Source organism: Mesoplodon mirus (assembly GCF_964341445.2).
Source record: "Mesoplodon mirus genome assembly, chromosome: 4".
Classification (NCBI taxonomy): Eukaryota; Metazoa; Chordata; class Mammalia; order Artiodactyla; family Ziphiidae; genus Mesoplodon; species Mesoplodon mirus.
In genome coordinates, this window is record NC_138979.1 from 104,424,659 (window position 1) to 104,442,261 (window position 17,603).

Consider the following 17,603-nt stretch of genomic DNA (forward strand, 5'->3'; position numbering starts at 1 on the left):
ACACGGGCTTCTCTCTAGTCATGGCACACAGGCTCCAGAGCACACGGGCTCAGTAGTTGTGGCATGTGGGCTCTCTAGTTGTGGTGCATGGGCTCTAGAGCATGCAGGCTTAGTTGCTCCATGGCATGTGGGATCTTAGTTCCCCAACCAGAGATTGAACCTGCATCCCCTGCATTGGAAGATGGATACTTAACCACTGGACCACCAGGGAAGTCCCTAATTTCATTGATTTATATGTAGTTGTCCAGCCTTCCCAACACCACTCACTGAAGAGACTGTCTTTTCTCCAGTGTATATTCTTGCCTCCTTTGTCATACATTAATTGACCATAGGTGTGTGGGTTTATTTCTGGGCCTTCTTTTCTGTTCCACTGATCTACATGTCTGTTTTTGTGCCAATACCATGCTGTTTTGATTACCGTAGCTTTGTAATATTGTTTGAAGTCTGGGAGGGTTATGCCTCCAGCTTTGTTCTTTTTCCTCAGGATTGCTTTGGCAATTCTGGGTCTTTTGTGATTCCATATAAATTTTAGTATTATTTGTTCTAGTTCTGTGAAAAATGTTATTTTGATAGGGACTGCATTAAATCTGTAGATTGCTTTGGGTAGTATGGCCATTTTAACAATATTAATTCTTCCAATCCAAGAGCACAGGATATCTTTCCATTTCTTTGAATCATCTTCAATTTCCTTTATCAATGTTTTATAGTTTTCAGCATATAGGTCTTTCACCTCCTTAGTTAAGTTGATTCCTAGGTATTTTTTTTAAGTACCTTATTTATTTTTTTATTTTTTTATTTTTGGCTGTGTTGGGTCTTCGTTGTTGTGCACAGGCTTTCTCTAGTTGCAGCGAGTGGGGGCTACTCTTCGTTGCGGTGCGTGGACTTCTCACTGCAATGGCTTCTCTTGTTGCGGAACATAGGCTCTAGGTGCGTGGGCTTCAGTAGTTGTGGCACACGGGCTTAGTTGTTCCGTGGCATGTGGGATCTTCCCAGAACCTGTATCCCCTGCATTGGCAGGCGGATTCTTAACCGCTGCACCACCAGGGAAGTCCAATTCCTAGGTATTTTTTTGACACAATTTTAAAGAGGATTTTTTTTTAACTTTCCCTTTCTGATATTTCATTGTTAGTGTAAAGAAATCCAAGCACACTATTAATAGAATAGTTGCTTGAGCAAAGAGAGGGATTTTCTTTGTATGCTTGGGGGGCTGCTAAAATAAACAAATAAATAAAACAATCCCCATCTATGAGGGACTATACCTCCGGCAAACCACTGAGGTCCTTGGCCCATGTGCAAAAGGGACATAGGTCTCACCAGTTCTCTGGCAAAAGTATGGGAAGGAGTAGCTGAATGCCTTGATACAGTCCACCTCAGAAGAGGGAGAGAAGAGAAGACAACTGCTCTGCTGGTTATACCAATTGAATCCAGAGCCAAGGTGGGGAAGACTACTTGGTCCCCTGCCCACAAAAGCAGGGACTGTAAGGGTTCACTCACGTCCTGGCAGAGGGGTGCATGGGATAGTGGGAAAATCTGGCTCCTTGCCCATTTCTAGTTGCCGAGGAGGGAGGAAGACACAGCTGATAGGGTGCCCTGACCTCAGGCCTGGTCCTGGAAGGCGAGGGACCAGGGTTCCAACAGAGCATTGGGATGGTGGGGCCCCTCTCCCAATTCCAGGGAGAAAGAAAGGCGTAGTCTGTGGGGGCAGGAAGTGGCTGGCTCAGGGCTGAGAACTGCAGTGGGGAGCACTTCAGTGGAGTGACAGGGCTGCACAGAGGGGAGACCCATGGAGTCAAAGTCGAACATCAGACCCCACAGAAATGCTGGAGTGTGGTAGGACCTGGCTTTATAAGAGAACCTAGAAAAACAGCCCATGTGGAGAAGTATGACTGCACAAAATGGGCCTGACTGTGGAGGCAGACTCTGAGAGCCAAGGAGGTAAAGCCCCTTAAATGACAGCAGCTAGGACACCAACCCCAGGGGCCCACTGCAAATGGGCAGATACCAGAACTTTTGGGATCTCTTTTATCAGAGAGTTAGAAGAGGACGCCCTGAGTGAAGGGAGTCACTGGTGGAGGTGAAACTGAACAGTCCAGGCATAGTAGGACGGGCCTGGCCCAGACATCTGCCCCTGTGGGAAAGGGAAAACAATCCTCTGACAGGTGCAGTGGCACACACCTGTCTGCCTACCCCCAGGGCCTTCTTTGCCTCCAACCTGAGTCAGGAGGAGGGATCACTGGAGATAGACAGCTGGCCATGCCTGGCAGGGCTTTGGCTCTGCCCTGCAGGGGGTGCCATGACACAAGACAGCCTTGGGCCCAGAGCCGACCTGTTGCTAAATCCAGACTCCTGAGATGCTAGTTACCCTGTGTCTGACCGTAGCCACAGCTGGCTTTTTTTGGACCCTGCATCATGGCCTGAGAGGGTCTTTGGGGATGAAGGGAGCGTGCTGAGCGCACTAGGGCCAAAAGCCACTTGTGGCGGATCTCCAAGGGGATGGGGACTCTTGAGGACTTGGGGTCCTGCTGTCACTTCCCACAGCCTGGGTCTCCCTTCCACTACTCCCCACATCAGAGGAGGTTGACCTAGACTAGTGGTGCTCCTTAAAGACAGGGACACAAAGAGAAGAAATGGTGGAGGCAAGCCGGCATCTCAGCTGCCTTCTTGGTCCTAGGGCTACTGCTGGGACTATCCAGCCAGACTCCAGGCTCCTCTCCAGCCCACCCCCATTCTGTGAGCTGGATTGTGAAAGCTCCCGAAAGTTGTTTGCTGTCATAAATTTAAGGATTAAACAACCTGTGGGGGGGGACTCGTTGCTCACAAATAGTTTTTCATACACTAACTCATTTCAACCTCATAGTAACGTGCAAGAAGTATTATGATCCTCTGAGAGGTTAAAGATAATTAACTAGACGGCCAGCTTCCTTGGGCAGAGACCATGTTTCATCGCCGATGCCTGACATATAAAAAGGTGTTCAATCAGTGCGGAAGGAATGAAGAAATGGATGGACTTGTCCCAGGTCACCTGGCAATGAGAGGTGGTGCTAAAAGGGAGCTTCAGCCTCCCAACTCAAACCCGGTTCCCTTCCATTCAAGGTGCGGGCTGGGATGGGAGGGCGCAGAGGACCGCGGGGTGGGGAGGGCGCTGGCTGCACCGACAGCTCAGAGTTTGGTAATGGGCCGCTTCTCTGGACACCCTCTAACATATTTAGGGGAAAGCATCGCTCTGAGCTTTCTCCAGTTTACTCCCTCTGCTTAGGGGCCCGGGGGCCGGAGAGAGCTCTGCGCGACAAAGACTATCACTGAACTCGCGTCCGGCTGCTCCCTCTCCGGATCGTCCCGGTGGCCCCCAGGGCCAAGAAGGGCTGACCCCGTGCCTTGCGGTGTGACGGCGGTCCCGGTCCGGGAGCAGCCCCGCGGCCGCGCAGCGCCCCCTGGTGCTGGGCAATGGGGCCCGGGCGGTCCCGCCCGCAGGCCCGCCAGCTACGCCGGCTTCCCGCGGCAGCGGCCCGGCGCGGGATCCCAGGCCGTGGGTGGGATTCGGGGTTGCAGGAGGCGGAGCCGAGCGGGCGCGGAGTCTCCGAGAAACTCGCGGCCTTCGGTGGCTTCCCGGCCCGGGAAGTGAGCCGGGGTCGGGAGGCCGCAAACAGGAAGTCGGGCTGTAACAAAGAGCCCGGGGTGGGGGTGCGGGGCGCGGGGAGCCGCGGGACCTCCGGGGCGCCCGGGGCGACGGCAGGTGGAGGGCTGACCCGGGCCAGCGCGTCGCACTTGCCTCTTCCGCCGCCGCTGGGGGTTCCAGGCCCGCCGGGATCCGGCCGTGCTGTGCGCCCTGGGCGCGAGGGAGGGCGCGGCCGCCTGAGGGAGGCCGCTGGGACCTCCCAGGCGCATCCTCTCCCCGGGAAGGGACACTCACAGTTCCCTGAGTGAATCACTTCCATCCCTTCCCGGAATGCGGCGGGCCACGTGGGGTGGAGGGCTGGGTCGCCAAACTGCGGACCCGCGGGGAGAGGCGGGGAAAGCGGCAGGGAGGGGAGAGCTCTGTGGGTCCCCGTGAGAGGTGGAGCGTCCGCGCGACCTGAGTTTAGTGACCTAGTGGCCTTATCTAGCCCGGGATGGGGGGAGGTAGGAACCACTGTCCTTCTTTTTCTATCCCCTGACCAGTCTGGCCCTGAGGCAGGAGAGGGACCCCTAGCTGAGCCAGCAGCATAAAGGCATTCTTCACAGCCTCTCCCTGCCTCACGCCCCACAGTGATATCCAGGTGGTTACCAGCCAGTGGGCTCTGGAAAAGCAGCTGTCCTCAGAGCTGGCGGTCACCGTGGGGTCAGACTTGTCCTTTAGACAGGGCACTGCTTCCAGGCTAAGGAACTGCTATGCTCTGAATTCTCTTATGAAATACCAGTGCAGATTAAATATGGGTATTTGCTAAGCCAGGGAGAGCACTTCACAGTGAGTCTAGAGCTATCATCTGGCCTTGTTTCTGCCAAGCCTAGGACCTCTCCCGTACACCTGCACACTCCATCAGGAAAGTCTTGGGTACCTTACCTATGAGAAGGGGCTGGACCCTCAGGGAGTGACCTGGAAATCCTGGAGAGAGAAGCGCTTCCACTGTGGCCTGTTCACACCCCAAGTGCCTGGCCCAGCTTTTGCCATGTCACTAGAGGTGGAACCTGGCACAAGCTACAGGTTGGAGCTGCCCAGACCAAGTCCATGAAGGGATCCCCTCTTTTCCCAGAAAGCTGGCGCGGTATCAGAGCCGGTGAGTGGGTTTAGCCAGCCAGCTCCCCTCCAGGGCTCTCTTCTCTGAGGAGCTGGCAGCCTGTGCAGCCCAGCACAGCCTGGTGGTGTGGACGTGCAGACCCGCGGGTGTCCTACCTGTCCCCCACATGGGAGCCTCGTCATCTCGCCTTCGTGTCCCAGCCCAGTTTCCCCCGCCCCCCAGGGCCCGGGAGCTGCTTTCCTGTTTCATTTTGGGCAGGAAGAGTGAGGTCGTGTTGTTCTTCCCCCTGCTGCCGGCTCAGGCTGTGGGAACGGTTCCCTGAATGCTTTCCTGTTTGATACCCTGTGTGTGCAGTGAGGGGAACAGGGAGCAATGGGTGAGGCGTGGAACGTGTGCACTTGGGTGAGTGTGGATGAGCCTAGGTCTCTTGCTCCCTTGTCTCTGGCATAAGCACCCAGATTAGGGGCGGGCATGCTCTATGTGTCAGGGAGAGAGGAAAAGGGAGGCAAGTAGCGCTGCATATACTTGGACTCCACTGGGGGCATCTGCTGGGTCTATTTTGCTTTACTGGATGGGCTGAGAGCTGGGAGCATCTGCTCAGCTTTTTGTCGATGGCTCATTTTTTCATCACTTGCTCTCCATGGGGTATTTTTGTGGCTGTAGAGAGAAGACTGTGGCACCCTAGGGACCATCTTACGCCTTAGAGGAAGTAGAGACTGGAAACTCTCTCAGTAGTGCCTCAGCCAGAGAAACCCGGGCTCAGGGAAGCCTCCCTCTTCTTCCTCCTCCCCTCTCTACAGTCTTCAATCAACTCTAGCAGCTCCGGGCAGACCAGGCGCCCAGAGCCAGCTCTCTTGCCCAGCTGCAAGGAGGACAGACCCGAGGCAGATCCCCCTGGCACAAAGACCAGTGCCCTGCCGGGGCTTAAAAATGAGCAGGGTGCCAGTCCATCTAAAACCCTGCAATAGCAGGAGGAAGAGGCCAGATGTCATCATGGTCAGAGACCCCGCTCTCTGACAAGAGAATCCTTTTGAAAAGAGGAAAACGGGCAGGTTTGTCTCCTTCCCCCAAATTCCTGTATCCCCCAGGCTGACTAGGGTGTCCGTAAGCTTTTTCAGGCTTGAAGAGAGAAAAGGGGGATAGATTCAGGTCAGGGGGCATAACCGCCAAGGAATGGTGGGAGCATGAGGGGGAAGGGGGGCCGCAGCCAACCTCAAGACATAAGACAGAGGAGGCTGGCCCAGGCTGGGGACTAAATGGGTGAGGCCAGGTTCCCCAAGAACTAGAAGAGGACAAGGGCCTAGAGCACAGCAGGCCAAGTCCAAGTGCTCCCAGGTGCCAGGGGTGTGGGGGGCAGCCGGCAGCAATATGAAAAGGGGAGTCAGAAGGATTCCCACTCTGCCATCACAAAGACAGGACCCAAGAAGTACTAAACTCCTGTACACATCTGTTCCATATTATAAATACACATTATATACAAAATAATGTTATAAAATGTAGAAAGGTCAGTGCTTCTGATTCTTAAATTATCGAAATACTAGACTCCAAAATAAACTACAAAAAAAAAACAAACAAAATAAAAACTCATATTATTGATTTCTGAAGATCGGCTTCAAGGGTAGTCTGGGGGCAGTAGTGGGTGTGGGCGGAGCCCAGGCTCGAGGCCTTAGGAATGGGCTTGAGGAAGGAAAGGTCCTAGGTGGCGACAGCACCCAATTTCTCCCTCACTGGAATTTCCATCATCACTGCCCTGAGCTCCCCAGTTAGGCCTGTTGCCTCTGGCTGGGAAGAGGGGCAGGCCCTCCACCTATCTGCTCACAGGAGCCCAAGGCACCCAGGGCCAGAGGCTATGGAAGCCAGGTAAGGCTTACCAGTATCCTTCCCCAGAGAGCCTGGGCCAGGGAGAGGCAGGGATGGTGTTAGGAGCGAGGCCCACGTGCAGCGGCTGGAGGCACGGGCAGAAAATGCTTCTCCCGCTCCTCTCAGGGCACTCACCTCACCTGCAGGGACACTCCTGCCAAGAGCTGCACCAGATGGTTTCCTGGCCCACAGACGGCCCTGCCCTTACTGGCCTCCTCTCTCCTCTCTGATTTGGACCCAGCTGTCGCCATGGAGCCTGGGCCAAGGCACTTTTGGAAACACAGATGCCAGTGGAGGCCACAGCAGCTCCAGGCCCCACGGGGCCACTGCCACTCTCTCTGGAAAATAGGCCAGAGCCCCAAAGGAGCCCTCTGAAGGCCACTGCTGGCAGGGCGGGTCCAAGTGGCACCTCTCCTCTCCTCTGTTCCCCTGGCTGGCGTGGCTGCCAATCTGATGCCAGACAGACACCCAAAGATGTGGAAGGGTACTGTATCTCTTGGCAAGTTCACAGTCTGTCCAGTTCATGCCATTCCCTCTTCCTCCTGAGAGCAGCACGTTGCATATTAAAAATGTCCCATCCAGGATGCAATGTAAACAATGCAGAAGGAAGGTCCAGCTGCTGGGGCAAAGCTGGGATGTCCTGGGGAGGCTCCTGCCTTATACCTGGGGAGCATGTGGAGAGCAGAAAAGTGGGTTACCCTGGGGTACAAGCACTCCCTCCATGGCTGCCCTGGGCCTCCCTGAGAGAAGCCAGTGAGGCAGGTGGGGTGAAGAGGAGGTGGGAAAGCCCTCCCAGTCTTCTGCCCCCAACACATACACATGCCTGGAAGACTGTGCTCATGAGGTGGGCCAGTGAAGGAAGCCAGTGAGCAGGGGCAGGAGGGGCACAAGGCAACCACCCTCACCCACCAGCAGCTGGGAAGCAGCGCCTGGGAGCTGGCCGGGTGCCATGGCCGCCCAGCCCAGCACTAACACAGCAGGAAGAGACCGGGCTGGCTCACCACCACGGCTCCTGTTTCACACCCTCTGTGGCAACGAGGCCAGCAGGGATCCGAGAGCCACTGAACCCAGCCTGCCAAGGAGGGGTTCCGACCCACCCTTCAGGAGCAGCCCCTAAGGTCAAGAGTAACCGGACCACTTTCTCATCCCTTAAAGGCAGGAGGGAACATGCTAGAAGGGAAGGAGAGCCTAGCACTCACCTCTGTGGCAATGACACATTCGTTCCTCTCTTCTGATATCAAACACACAGACTGGTACATGGAGTCCCTGGGGGAGCATATCGCTGATATCCGACACTCTGGCTTTTCACTGAGGGAACACAAGACAGGCCGGTGAGGGAGAGATGAAGAGAGGGCTGGAGGGAGGTGGGGCGCTAACCTGGACCCTGGAGAGCCAAAGGGAACTGGCAGAGGTGACTCTGGGAGAAGACACGGGGACTGGGGATGCCCAGTGCTAGCCTGGCAGACAGTTAGCTACAGGCCTTAAGAGAGCCACAGGACCCCAACCTTCCCAGAGGGTCTAAGGCCTGGAAAAGGCCAGTTTGCCACTGGAGGCAAGCCATGCCGTGGGAAGATGGGGGTCACAAGTGACACAGTGTGGACACTTGCCATTTGTGAGTGAATGAACCAGTGAATGGGAAGGAGGGACAAAGGGAGCCTGGCAGAAATCTTGTCGGAGCATCCTCCTGTCAGCAGCAAGAGCCCCTGTTTGCTTAACAGCGGTCAAGGGCCTGGTGCTAGCCTCCCACCCGTCCTGGGGGAGCCCAGGCAGTACCGTGAGGGGGTCCCTGGTGAGCCCTGGGCCTCTGGGTGCTGCTCACCTGTGTATCCGCAGTGGCGCCTTCTCCCCTAAGCTCTTGTCACTGTGGGGATACTTCCCGGGCAGGATCCCCCGCCCCAGGGGTCCTGGGGCCAGATTATAGTCCAATGTGTGGTTCTGTTGTTTGCCACAGTTGGACTTGTCCAGGCCACAGTCCACTTCCAGCTCCTTCTTCTGGTTTGTGTTCTTGAGCTGGGCGGCGGGGATCAGGTTGTCCTTCTGGAAGTCCGACAGGTTGTTCATGGCCTCCCTGCTGCCATCGTCGGGCCGCCGGAGCCGCAGCTGCCGCACTGCCACTGCCACCATGCCCAGTAGCACCAGCAGCCCCACCAGCCCCACGCCCAGGGAGACGGCCACCCAGGGGAAGCCGGGGGGCATGCGCATGGGGAACTCGCAGCGGCTGCCCACAAAGCCGTAGGGGCAGGTGCAGACGAAGTTGTCCGGGGGGAGGCTGGCGTAGCACGTGGCCCCGTTGAAGCAGGGTCCCGAGGCACAAGCGTCGGCGGGCATCCGCACCTCGCAGCGCCGGCCAGAGAAGCCAGCGGGGCAGGTGCACGCGAACCCGTTCTCCAGGTTGCGGCAAGTGCCGCCGTGGACACAAGGGCTGCGGGCACAGTCGCTGATGTGGATTTCACAGTGGGCGCCTGTGAATCCAGGACGGCAGCGGCACATGCGGTTTGGACCTCGGTTCAGGCACTGGCCCCCTGTGGGTACACGTGGGCCACAAGTCAGCAACCTCCTTGGACCCCCCCCCCACGCCCCCACCACCGGTGCAGAGGGTGCCCCATCCCGGGAACCGAGGTCGTCCAGGAACTCGGCCAGCATTCACAGATCCCAGTACAAAGAGCTCTGCCCAAAGAGTCAGGAGACCTGCCGTTGAGGGTGAGCCTGGTCCTCTGTGCCTCAGTGGGCTCGTGTACAAGAACTACCAGCACCTTACGAGCTTTACAGTAGAATCGAACAGGTATGCTTGGGTTTGAATCTCGGCTGTCTCTCTCTAGCTGGGGATTTGGCACCCGTTGCTTTATTTTATTTCTAAGCCTCATTTCCTCATTTGTTAAACTGGAGTAGAATGCTGTCTCCTCTATAGGAGATCTCTGAAGGTTAGGTAAGGTGATGCATGAAGGCAGGAGCACATGCCTGGTGTACAGTAAATGCTCAGATAGATCTATTACTGTTTAATCTTCACAACATGAAAGACAGAGGACGGGTTCTATATTTTCCCATTCAGTGATGAAGAAACTGGCTCCAGGGAGTTAACTAAGTGATTAGCCGGAGAGCAGATTCCATCTCAGCCCTTCCAATCCCTCTGCCACTCCTAAGGCTTCTCTCCTGCACGGTGCTGTCTGCCTGCCTCACAGAGGGTCACCAGTAGACCAAGGAGACAAAGATAACCAACATGCTTGGTGCCCCCCAAAATGCTGAACATTCCAGACGCCTTATGCTGTGCCAGGCTCACTGTAGCCGTGGGGCGAGGTGAGGCCTCCAGGAGCAGGGCCCTCACCATGCTAGCCTCTTTCAAGGAGGGACACGAGGCCTCCAAGGTCCCTCTCTCTAGCCCAGGACTTCCTGGGGAGGGTCAGAGGCCACCCCAGCCAGGTCAGGACATGGGAATAGGAATGGAAGCCAGGCAGGGTGCATACTGCTCCATCTCCAAAGGCCTGCACCCACTGCTAACCTGCTCCTCTTCCAAAGCCACCCAGGTGATCAAGCAAGCTCTTCACCATCCAGAGCAGATGGGGGTCCGTCTCAGCCTGCCCAGAGTGACAGACAAGGCCTCTCTCCTCTCTTGACCCTCCCTCACCAGAAAGTTCTCTTGGCCCCAGGGCCAGTCCACCAGGTTAGCAAGGCAACAGGACGCACCATTGGCACACGGATTGCTGGTACACCTGTCCACTTTCTTCTCACAGTTGGAGCCAGTGAAGTTGGGGGGACATTCACAGGCATAGCTGGTCCCCTGGTTGCGCTCCCGACAGGAGCCCCCATTGAAGCAGGGAGAGTCAGCACAACTCAAGGTGCTGTGTTCGCAGTGCAGGCCATAGTAGCCCGGGGGACACAGGCAGCGGTAGCTGTCCTCCTGGTCCTGGAAAGAGAGCAAAAAGGGGCCAAAGTCAGACCCTTGGGGGCAGGGATTCCTGGCGGGGGGCTAGGCCCCACCTGCCCACAATGTCTGCCCACGGGTGCACATCCACTGGCCGCCTGGGGTGGGGATGCCTGGGCACCGCCTGGCCAGAACTCTGCCTTCCTGCGTTGGCCTAGGCCTCACCTTACAGCTGCCTCCATTGCGACAGGGGCTGCTGTCACACTCGCTGAGCTCCAGCTCACAGTCCACACCAGTGTAGCCTGGGCGACAGGTGCAGGTATAGCTCCGCTGCCCACTGTTGGAGCACGTCGCCCCATTCTTGCACGGGGAGTGATGGGTGCAGTAGTTGAGATCTGCGGAGACAGGAACCGACCGGCTGAGCAGAGCCAAAGAGTGGTCTCAACCTCCAGGCTCCTCGAAGTGCAAGTTCACTGTCCATGTTTGGCCCAGAGGCTTCAACTCAAAGTCTTCTGGGCCCAAATACCCTTCCTCTTTCCCCAGTGAAATCGGGTATATTGAGGCACCTAGAACCACATCTGAAGAGTACAATCAATCAAAGTTGAAAAAACACAGTTGGACACAGTTAACTGCCCAAAGGTAAGCTCACAAGCACTGCAGCCAGGGGAGAATAAAGGTAAAGAAGAGGAGGCACAGCAAGACCACATGTTGAGGAGGAAGTCAGAAAAGGCTTCGTGGAGGAGGGGCAGCTGAGGTAAGCCTGGAAAGGGGCTACAGTTTTAACAGGTGGAAAGAGTAGAGGGGAGGCGAGAGCCAGGATAAGTGGTTGCTAGGCGTTTTTTAAAGGGAAATGCGTTACGAGGGTATTTTGAAATATAAGTATTTGTTTTCTTATTTGGGAAGGACAGGGAGGGAAAACCAGACAGAGCAAATACAGGGACTGTAAGGGCTCTGTTTGAATAAGATGAGTATATGACTGTGTCACCTGGGAGCAAATGTGGTGAGAGGAGAGAGAGAGGGCAGGAACCAGGTGTGTGTGTGTGTGTGTGTGTGTGTGTGTGTGTGCGTGCGTGTTTGGGGGGATTGCAGTGGGGAGAAAGTGACACACACACACACATACGAAGAATACAGGGGCTGAATTCCAAGCCCCTTGTTGCCAGCCAGTCAGGGCCCACCCCAGGCAAGTCCTTTCCATCCTGGCAAGCGTCCTGCCCACCCGACCCAGGCCTGTGCTGATGTCTCCATGGCAGCAGCCACCCCATTTGACCCTGAAAATGGGAGGCACGTGCTGCAGCTGGCTCTGAGGATGAAGGAAAAAAAGGCGCCCTCCCCCATCATTGGGGCTGGCAGACCCCAGTGCAGCCAGAAGAGTGACCAGCCCCCTGAACACCAGGAAGACTGTGGGCTTGGGCAGCTGCCTGGCAAGTGCTACTGGGGGAAACAAGGGAGGCTGTTTCTGCCCCACCGAGAAGGCGGTTAGATGTCACTCCGCCCAGAGGCCCAGCTCACCCACAGCCTCAGAGCAGCCAGTGGGCACACCCCACCAGACAGCTGTTTAGGGGAGAGCTGCTCAAACAGCCCTGGTAGGTAAGCAAACACTTAGGGGGTTAATAGGTAACTACAAGGTAGAAAGAGGAACTGAGCCCGGCATCCCTCTCTCTGGACTTGCTCGAATTTATGAGTGCAACCTTCAGGCTGCCAACCTGTCACCCTCCTGGCTTCTCCAGCCACCCTTCCTCCCCAGCACCTAAGGAAGAAGGACCCACCATCTCGTTCTAAGCCAGTTGTTAAGATCCTTACAATCCCAAGCTCCTTGAAGGATAATGGGAAAGCCGACTCAGCAGTCATCGAGTAGGAAGGGTCCAGGTGACAACTCTGGTTCCCATGCCCTGCCCAGCTCTCCGTCCCCTCTCTTTGCCCTGACTCACCTTGGTCACAGAATAGGCCTCCCCACCCCTCATCACAAGTGCATTGCCAGGGGGTGCTGCAGGTGCCATGGCGACAGCCGTTGTGGGGTATGCATTCATTGCACAGGCGGCCCTGCCAGCCTGGGCGGCAGCTGTAGAACAAAAGAGAAGCTGAGGGTGAGGTGAGGGCCTGGACAGGGGACGGCTCCCCCCGTCACCGCTTCCTGTCCACTACTCACATGCACTCTGCTGGCTTGCTGCAGTAGCCATTCTGTTCATGACAGCCCGAAAGACAGACAGCTGAGGAGAGAAAGCGGCCCTGGGTGAGGGTGGGATGACAACGACTCTGAAGTCCCACTCTCCCTCTCCTGGCCCTGGGGGTGCCCCCCAGCTCTCCTGGGCTCACTTCCCACTCCTGGCTTCCCAGAGGAGCCATGGATGTCTTAAAGAGAAATGATGGCACAGGGAAGGAGAATCCAGGCTGGATGGAATGCAATTATGGGGTCTTTGTGGGCTTTAGCACCATGGGGAGGAGCACTAAGAAGAGGGAGGGCAGAGTCCAAGCCCATCCTAAGCATCCCCAGCTGTTACTGAGGCCCAGTTAGTGGACAGCCCAGACCTGCTCTCCAAGGGAGGCAGGCTGCTGCCGAAAAGATGCCACTGTGTTTGTTCCGGGGACCCCCCTCCAAGCAGGTGGGAGCTTGGCTGCTTACGCTGTTCGCAGTACTCCCCAGTCCAGCCGGGCAGGCAGGACAGGCTGCCATCTGGCTGGCACACGTAGTGGCCGAAGTGGTCATTGCGCTTCTTGCATAGCCGTGAGCAGCTGTCCCCATAGTAGTTGTCACTGCAGATGACCCGGTAAGAGTAGCGCAGCCTTGTGAGAGGGCTGGTCTGCTCATCCGGTAACCAGTTCTGGCCCACAGCTAGGGAGCCCTGGATGGTGATCTTGCTGATGAGCGCGTCTGGTGGCAAGGCCTCTGAAGGGGCAGAGGGCCAGGTCAAGGAAGGGCAGCCAGTCCCCAAGGGTGCCAGCAACTGCTGGATCAAACCAGTTGTCCAGATGACCCCACCTGCCAGCAAACGCAGGCCAGAGGAACCCAAGTGTCCCACTGCTTAGCTGCTCTGTGTGTGCATGTGCAGAGGGCCTGATACCATTCAAAAAGGGGACAATAGAAGGATGTTAAGATATCCCAATGTTCTGGAGGCAGATAGGCAGGGGAAAGAGGAAAAGAGGTCAAAATGGGGTGGGGGGGGGAGAAAAAAGAAAAAGAAAAGCTCTCCAGGCCTTTGAGGACCCTGGGAGCAAGGGGTCCTCTGGTGCCCATTCAGGGGTTCTGCCCTCAAAGAGATGGGTAATGCTTTTCTTTTTCCTTTGCAAAGTGAGAATTGTTGTGCTGCTGAAATATCCTTTTCCTCTGTGTCAGAACAACATCCCAAAGCCATTATTCCCTTTCCAAAGGAGCGGAATTCGAGAAAGGTGTAAAATACAGGAAGGGGCCCGTCAGCGGCGCTGGCAGCTTCGGCCTTTCTCACCGCCGTGCTCCCCGCGTTCCCACGCCAAAAATAACCCGCAGGAAACGCAATTGTGCTCAGAGTCCAGGCAGCGGGCGGAATCCGAGCGTCCAGCGCGGGGCGCAGCTCCAGGCCTAGCTAAGCGTCCTGCCCCCCACGCCCCCACCCCGCACTTCCCCCGCCTATTACAGATTAACTCTTTCGGCGCTGCGCCGTGTCGCCCCCCTGTGGCCGCGGAGCGAGCTACTCACCTGGCCGCAGGTCGTCTCCTGGCGCGTGCCAAGCTTCAATGATGAGTGAGAAGGTACCCTGGGAACGGAAAGGAGGGGGCGGGGAAAGACAGAGAGAGCGAGATGAACAGGGGATGGTGGGGGTGCCTTTCGGCAGCCGGTTTAATTAATCTAATTGCAGGATACAGTTACTGCGCCCGGGTCTATGTAACGGGTCTGCACTCAGCATCGCGCGCGAGCTAGGAAGGCGAGAGAACCCCGGGTAGGAGGAGAGTTGAGGGATGAGGGAATGAACACGAGTCTTTCTGAGATGGAGCACGCGCCGGGGTTGTAGGTGATGAAAATCGTATCCCTAGCGCTGGGAGAAGATGGAGCGTAGAACTGGGAAGAGAGAGACTGGTGAGAGCCTACAGGAGGGTGAGGTCCCAGGAAAGAGTCGGAAAGAAGGATCAGAAGAGAGTGCCCGCCCCTTTTTTTGGAGGGGAGCGAGGCAATCTAGGGAGAAGGCTTTGGTCCCAGGGAAACCCCTTCTCTCGGCTTCCGTGACCTCCCAGGGCGCCCAGGCTGTGCTCACCGGCCAGGTGAAATTGAAGGGCAGTTGGAGAGGGTTGCGTCCCCCGCCGCTACTGTCGTCGCCGACGGCGAAGGAGTTGGTGCCCAGCACAGGCGTGGAGACGCTGCCGAAGGTACAGGGCCCGGGAGAGAAGACCGCCTGGAAGTGCTTAAGGCAGACACGGAAGAAGGTCCGGCAGCCGGGTTCGCACGGCCGCCCGCTGGCGAGTACGCCGCGCTCGTTGGCAAACTCCTGCAGCTGCAGCTGGAAGACTCCCGAGCCGGCCGCGCGCTATTGCACAGGGACCGAGGGAAGGAAGGAGAGCGGTCAGCTCGGTGGACGCCAGGGGCTCAGGCCCAAGGCACGGTGGGAGGGGGCGGAGGGGGCGCGGGAAGTTACCTCCTGCCAAAGTGCCACCAGCAGCAGTAGCGCCCAGCCAGAGGCGCTACGGGTTGCGGCTGCCATTCCCTGGGGCGTCGCGCTCTCCACCCGCCGGTCGTGAACCTTTCCCGCGCGTCCAACCGCCGGAGGGGTCCCTGAAAAGCCAGGCTCCGCTCGGGTTTTTCCTCCCGCCTCTCCTTCTGGCTAGCTCCGCTCCAACTGCCGCGGTAGGTAATCCAGGTGAGGGCGGCTGGGTGGCGGCCGCGCGGAGGACGTGTCCTCGGACTAATCCTGAGGCTGTAAGCAGGCTAGTGTCCGGGTACACTGCACTGAGGCGGCTTGAGCTGCAGCTCTTGGCCTCGCGTTCCCAGCCTGCGCTCAGCGCCGCTACTGAAACCTGCGCTCTCGGGAGCTTTCCTTATATATATTGGCTCTTCTCTTCACCCGCCTGTCACTCAGACTCGTGGTCACTCTCCCCTCCCCTCGGGCCTCTTGCTGTTACAGCCCCAGCGCCGCCCGGAGGGGGCCTCCGCCCCCGCCTTCCCCCCTCCCAGCCAGCCAGTCAGGCACAGGTCCCCGCCCCTCTGTGCCGCTCTCAGCCCCTGGGTCCCCCAGCTCAGCGCGTGCCGAGGTGACCAGTTCTCCGCAATCGCGTGGATACAGGCCGAGACCCCGGCTGTGGGAGGCCAGGGGGAGGGCCAGGGGGAATGGGGCGGGAGGTGAGCGAGTGGTTCCCGGATGGTCGTGGGGGCGGAGACACGGGGGAGTCCCCGTCGGCGGTGTGACCACGGCCGGAGTTAGTTACCTGAAGCCCTCGAGAAGGTAAAAAGAGCTTAAGCTCAGAAAGCGAAACCAGTGCTAAAGGACTCCGGTCTCCTTCACCTTCCCGGAACTTCGGGAGCCCTGGCGTCGTCGGCCCCCAACCTGTGAGCGTCCACCCCGCCCCGACCCCGCCGCGCGCAGCAGGGAAGCCAGAGGACGCATTAACCTCTCTGTGGCCACTCCGTGCTAGGCGAGGGGCCAAGCATCTAAGACTCGGGGGCTCGGCCCCTCCACCTGGTGGGCATCTCCCTCCCCAGTTATGGGGGGCGTGTCCAGCGCGTGCCTCCTCCCTTCTGCCTCCCGCCTGGGCTCAGCGCGTGCCAGTCCCCAGACGCGCGGTACCCGTGCTGGGGGTAGGAGGGCGTGGTCCCCGAGGTAGAAGAAGGGGGGCGCGTCCTCAGCTGTATGGTAATAAGGGTCTGGCCCCGCCTTCAGCGCCTCTCCTCACCTGGGTTTAGCCTCAGCTCCAGAGCCCACCTTCTCCACCCCCCAACAGCCTCAAGCCTCGGCCCGCGTCCTGTCGCTCCGTTGGGACAGGGAGGAACTCTCCTGACTGCAGATTTGGCTCGAGCCACCAGAGAGGCCAGGGGCTGAGGCCGGGCAGACCCGGGTCCTCTCCTCATAGGACAAAATGTAGGGTGGAACTGGAAGCGCGCGGACTCGTATGGGTTTCAGGCGGCTTCACCCGTCTCGCCTTCTCGGCTCCCCCGGGTGGCCCCACTTCTCCGAGCGGCGGCAGTGCAGCTGCTTTCCCGGAACCGGCGTGATCCCCGGAGGCTTTAGACCGGGGAGGGCCGGCTTCTCTCAGTGTCGGGGGTGCAGAGGAGCAGTCTCTCTCCGCGACGCTGAGGGCGGCGGGGGCCTTGTGGCTTCAGCTGTCAGCCCGCCCGCACAGCGATGGCTGTCGTCGGGCGATAAGATCGGCGCTGGGGGGAGCAGGGACGCGGCGCGGGCCCGGGGGAGTCTTGCGGGGGGCGGGGGGCACGGCGCGGAGCCCAACAGCTGCCTAGGCCGAGCATGGTCTGATTTTTTTTTTTTTTTAACTTGGTGGTGGTGAAGGATTGAGGGAGAAGCAAGAGAAACAAGAGGTTGGGAGCGTGGGTTGGGGGAGGGGTGAGGTGAGGAGACGGGCTCCGGGGTCCCCCACGCACGGCCACCCCTCCCAGCCACCATCTGGCGCGAACGGGTTGGCGTGGGGAACCGAGGTGGGGCGGGGGCCGGCAGATGGGCCCAGGCTGCGCTCCAGAGTTAATGTAGGTTATGGACAGGCGGAGTCCCCAGGCCCGAGGGAGGAGGAGCCCAGGACTTGCCTCCCAGCGATCCTGACCAGTGGGTTCAATGCCCATCCTCTACGGATCCCTTAGTCCTGCCTAGGGTGCCAAAGAGTGCCCCCTCGCTTTCCTCTGAGCTGGCATCCAGCCCTACCTAGCTCTGTCCGCTTCCACCCCCAAATCCTGGCCTGCGAGTTCATAAAAAACTCGCTCCTTTTCTGGATCTGGCTCTTGCCTGACCCTCAAGGGAGACATCCAGTCCCACAGGAGACATCTCGCTCAATATTGGTAGATCTGGAACACTCTCTATCCCTCACACACATCCGGACTGATGTGCCCAAAAGCACTTTGCAAACAGTCAAGGACCAAACACAAGTATCATCATTACCCTCAGAGTCAAGAATTCGTGAAAGGGATCCCAGAGATAGAAATCCTCTGACCTGTAGGGGGAAAGGGTTAAATTCTCTTCACCATCAAAAGGCATTCATGAAGC

General features: G+C 57.8%; 1 protein-coding gene across 1 annotated transcript; it reads right to left on the reverse strand.

Moving 5' to 3' along the window:
- Positions 1-6,150: 6,150 nt before the first annotated feature.
- Positions 6,151-15,403, reverse strand: DLL4 (delta like canonical Notch ligand 4). The gene is made up of 11 exons (XM_082617903.1): positions 15,036-15,403; positions 14,658-14,927; positions 14,105-14,162; positions 13,055-13,318; positions 12,581-12,641; positions 12,363-12,493; positions 10,660-10,829; positions 10,257-10,476; positions 8,395-9,097; positions 7,775-7,883; positions 6,151-7,238 (listed from the first exon to the last, which is right to left on the reverse strand). The coding sequence occupies exons 1-11, from the start codon at positions 15,099-15,101 to the stop codon at positions 7,233-7,235; spliced, it is 2,058 nt and encodes a 685-aa protein (XP_082474029.1). The 5' UTR covers positions 15,102-15,403; the 3' UTR covers positions 6,151-7,232.
- Positions 15,404-17,603: the final 2,200 nt, after the last annotated feature.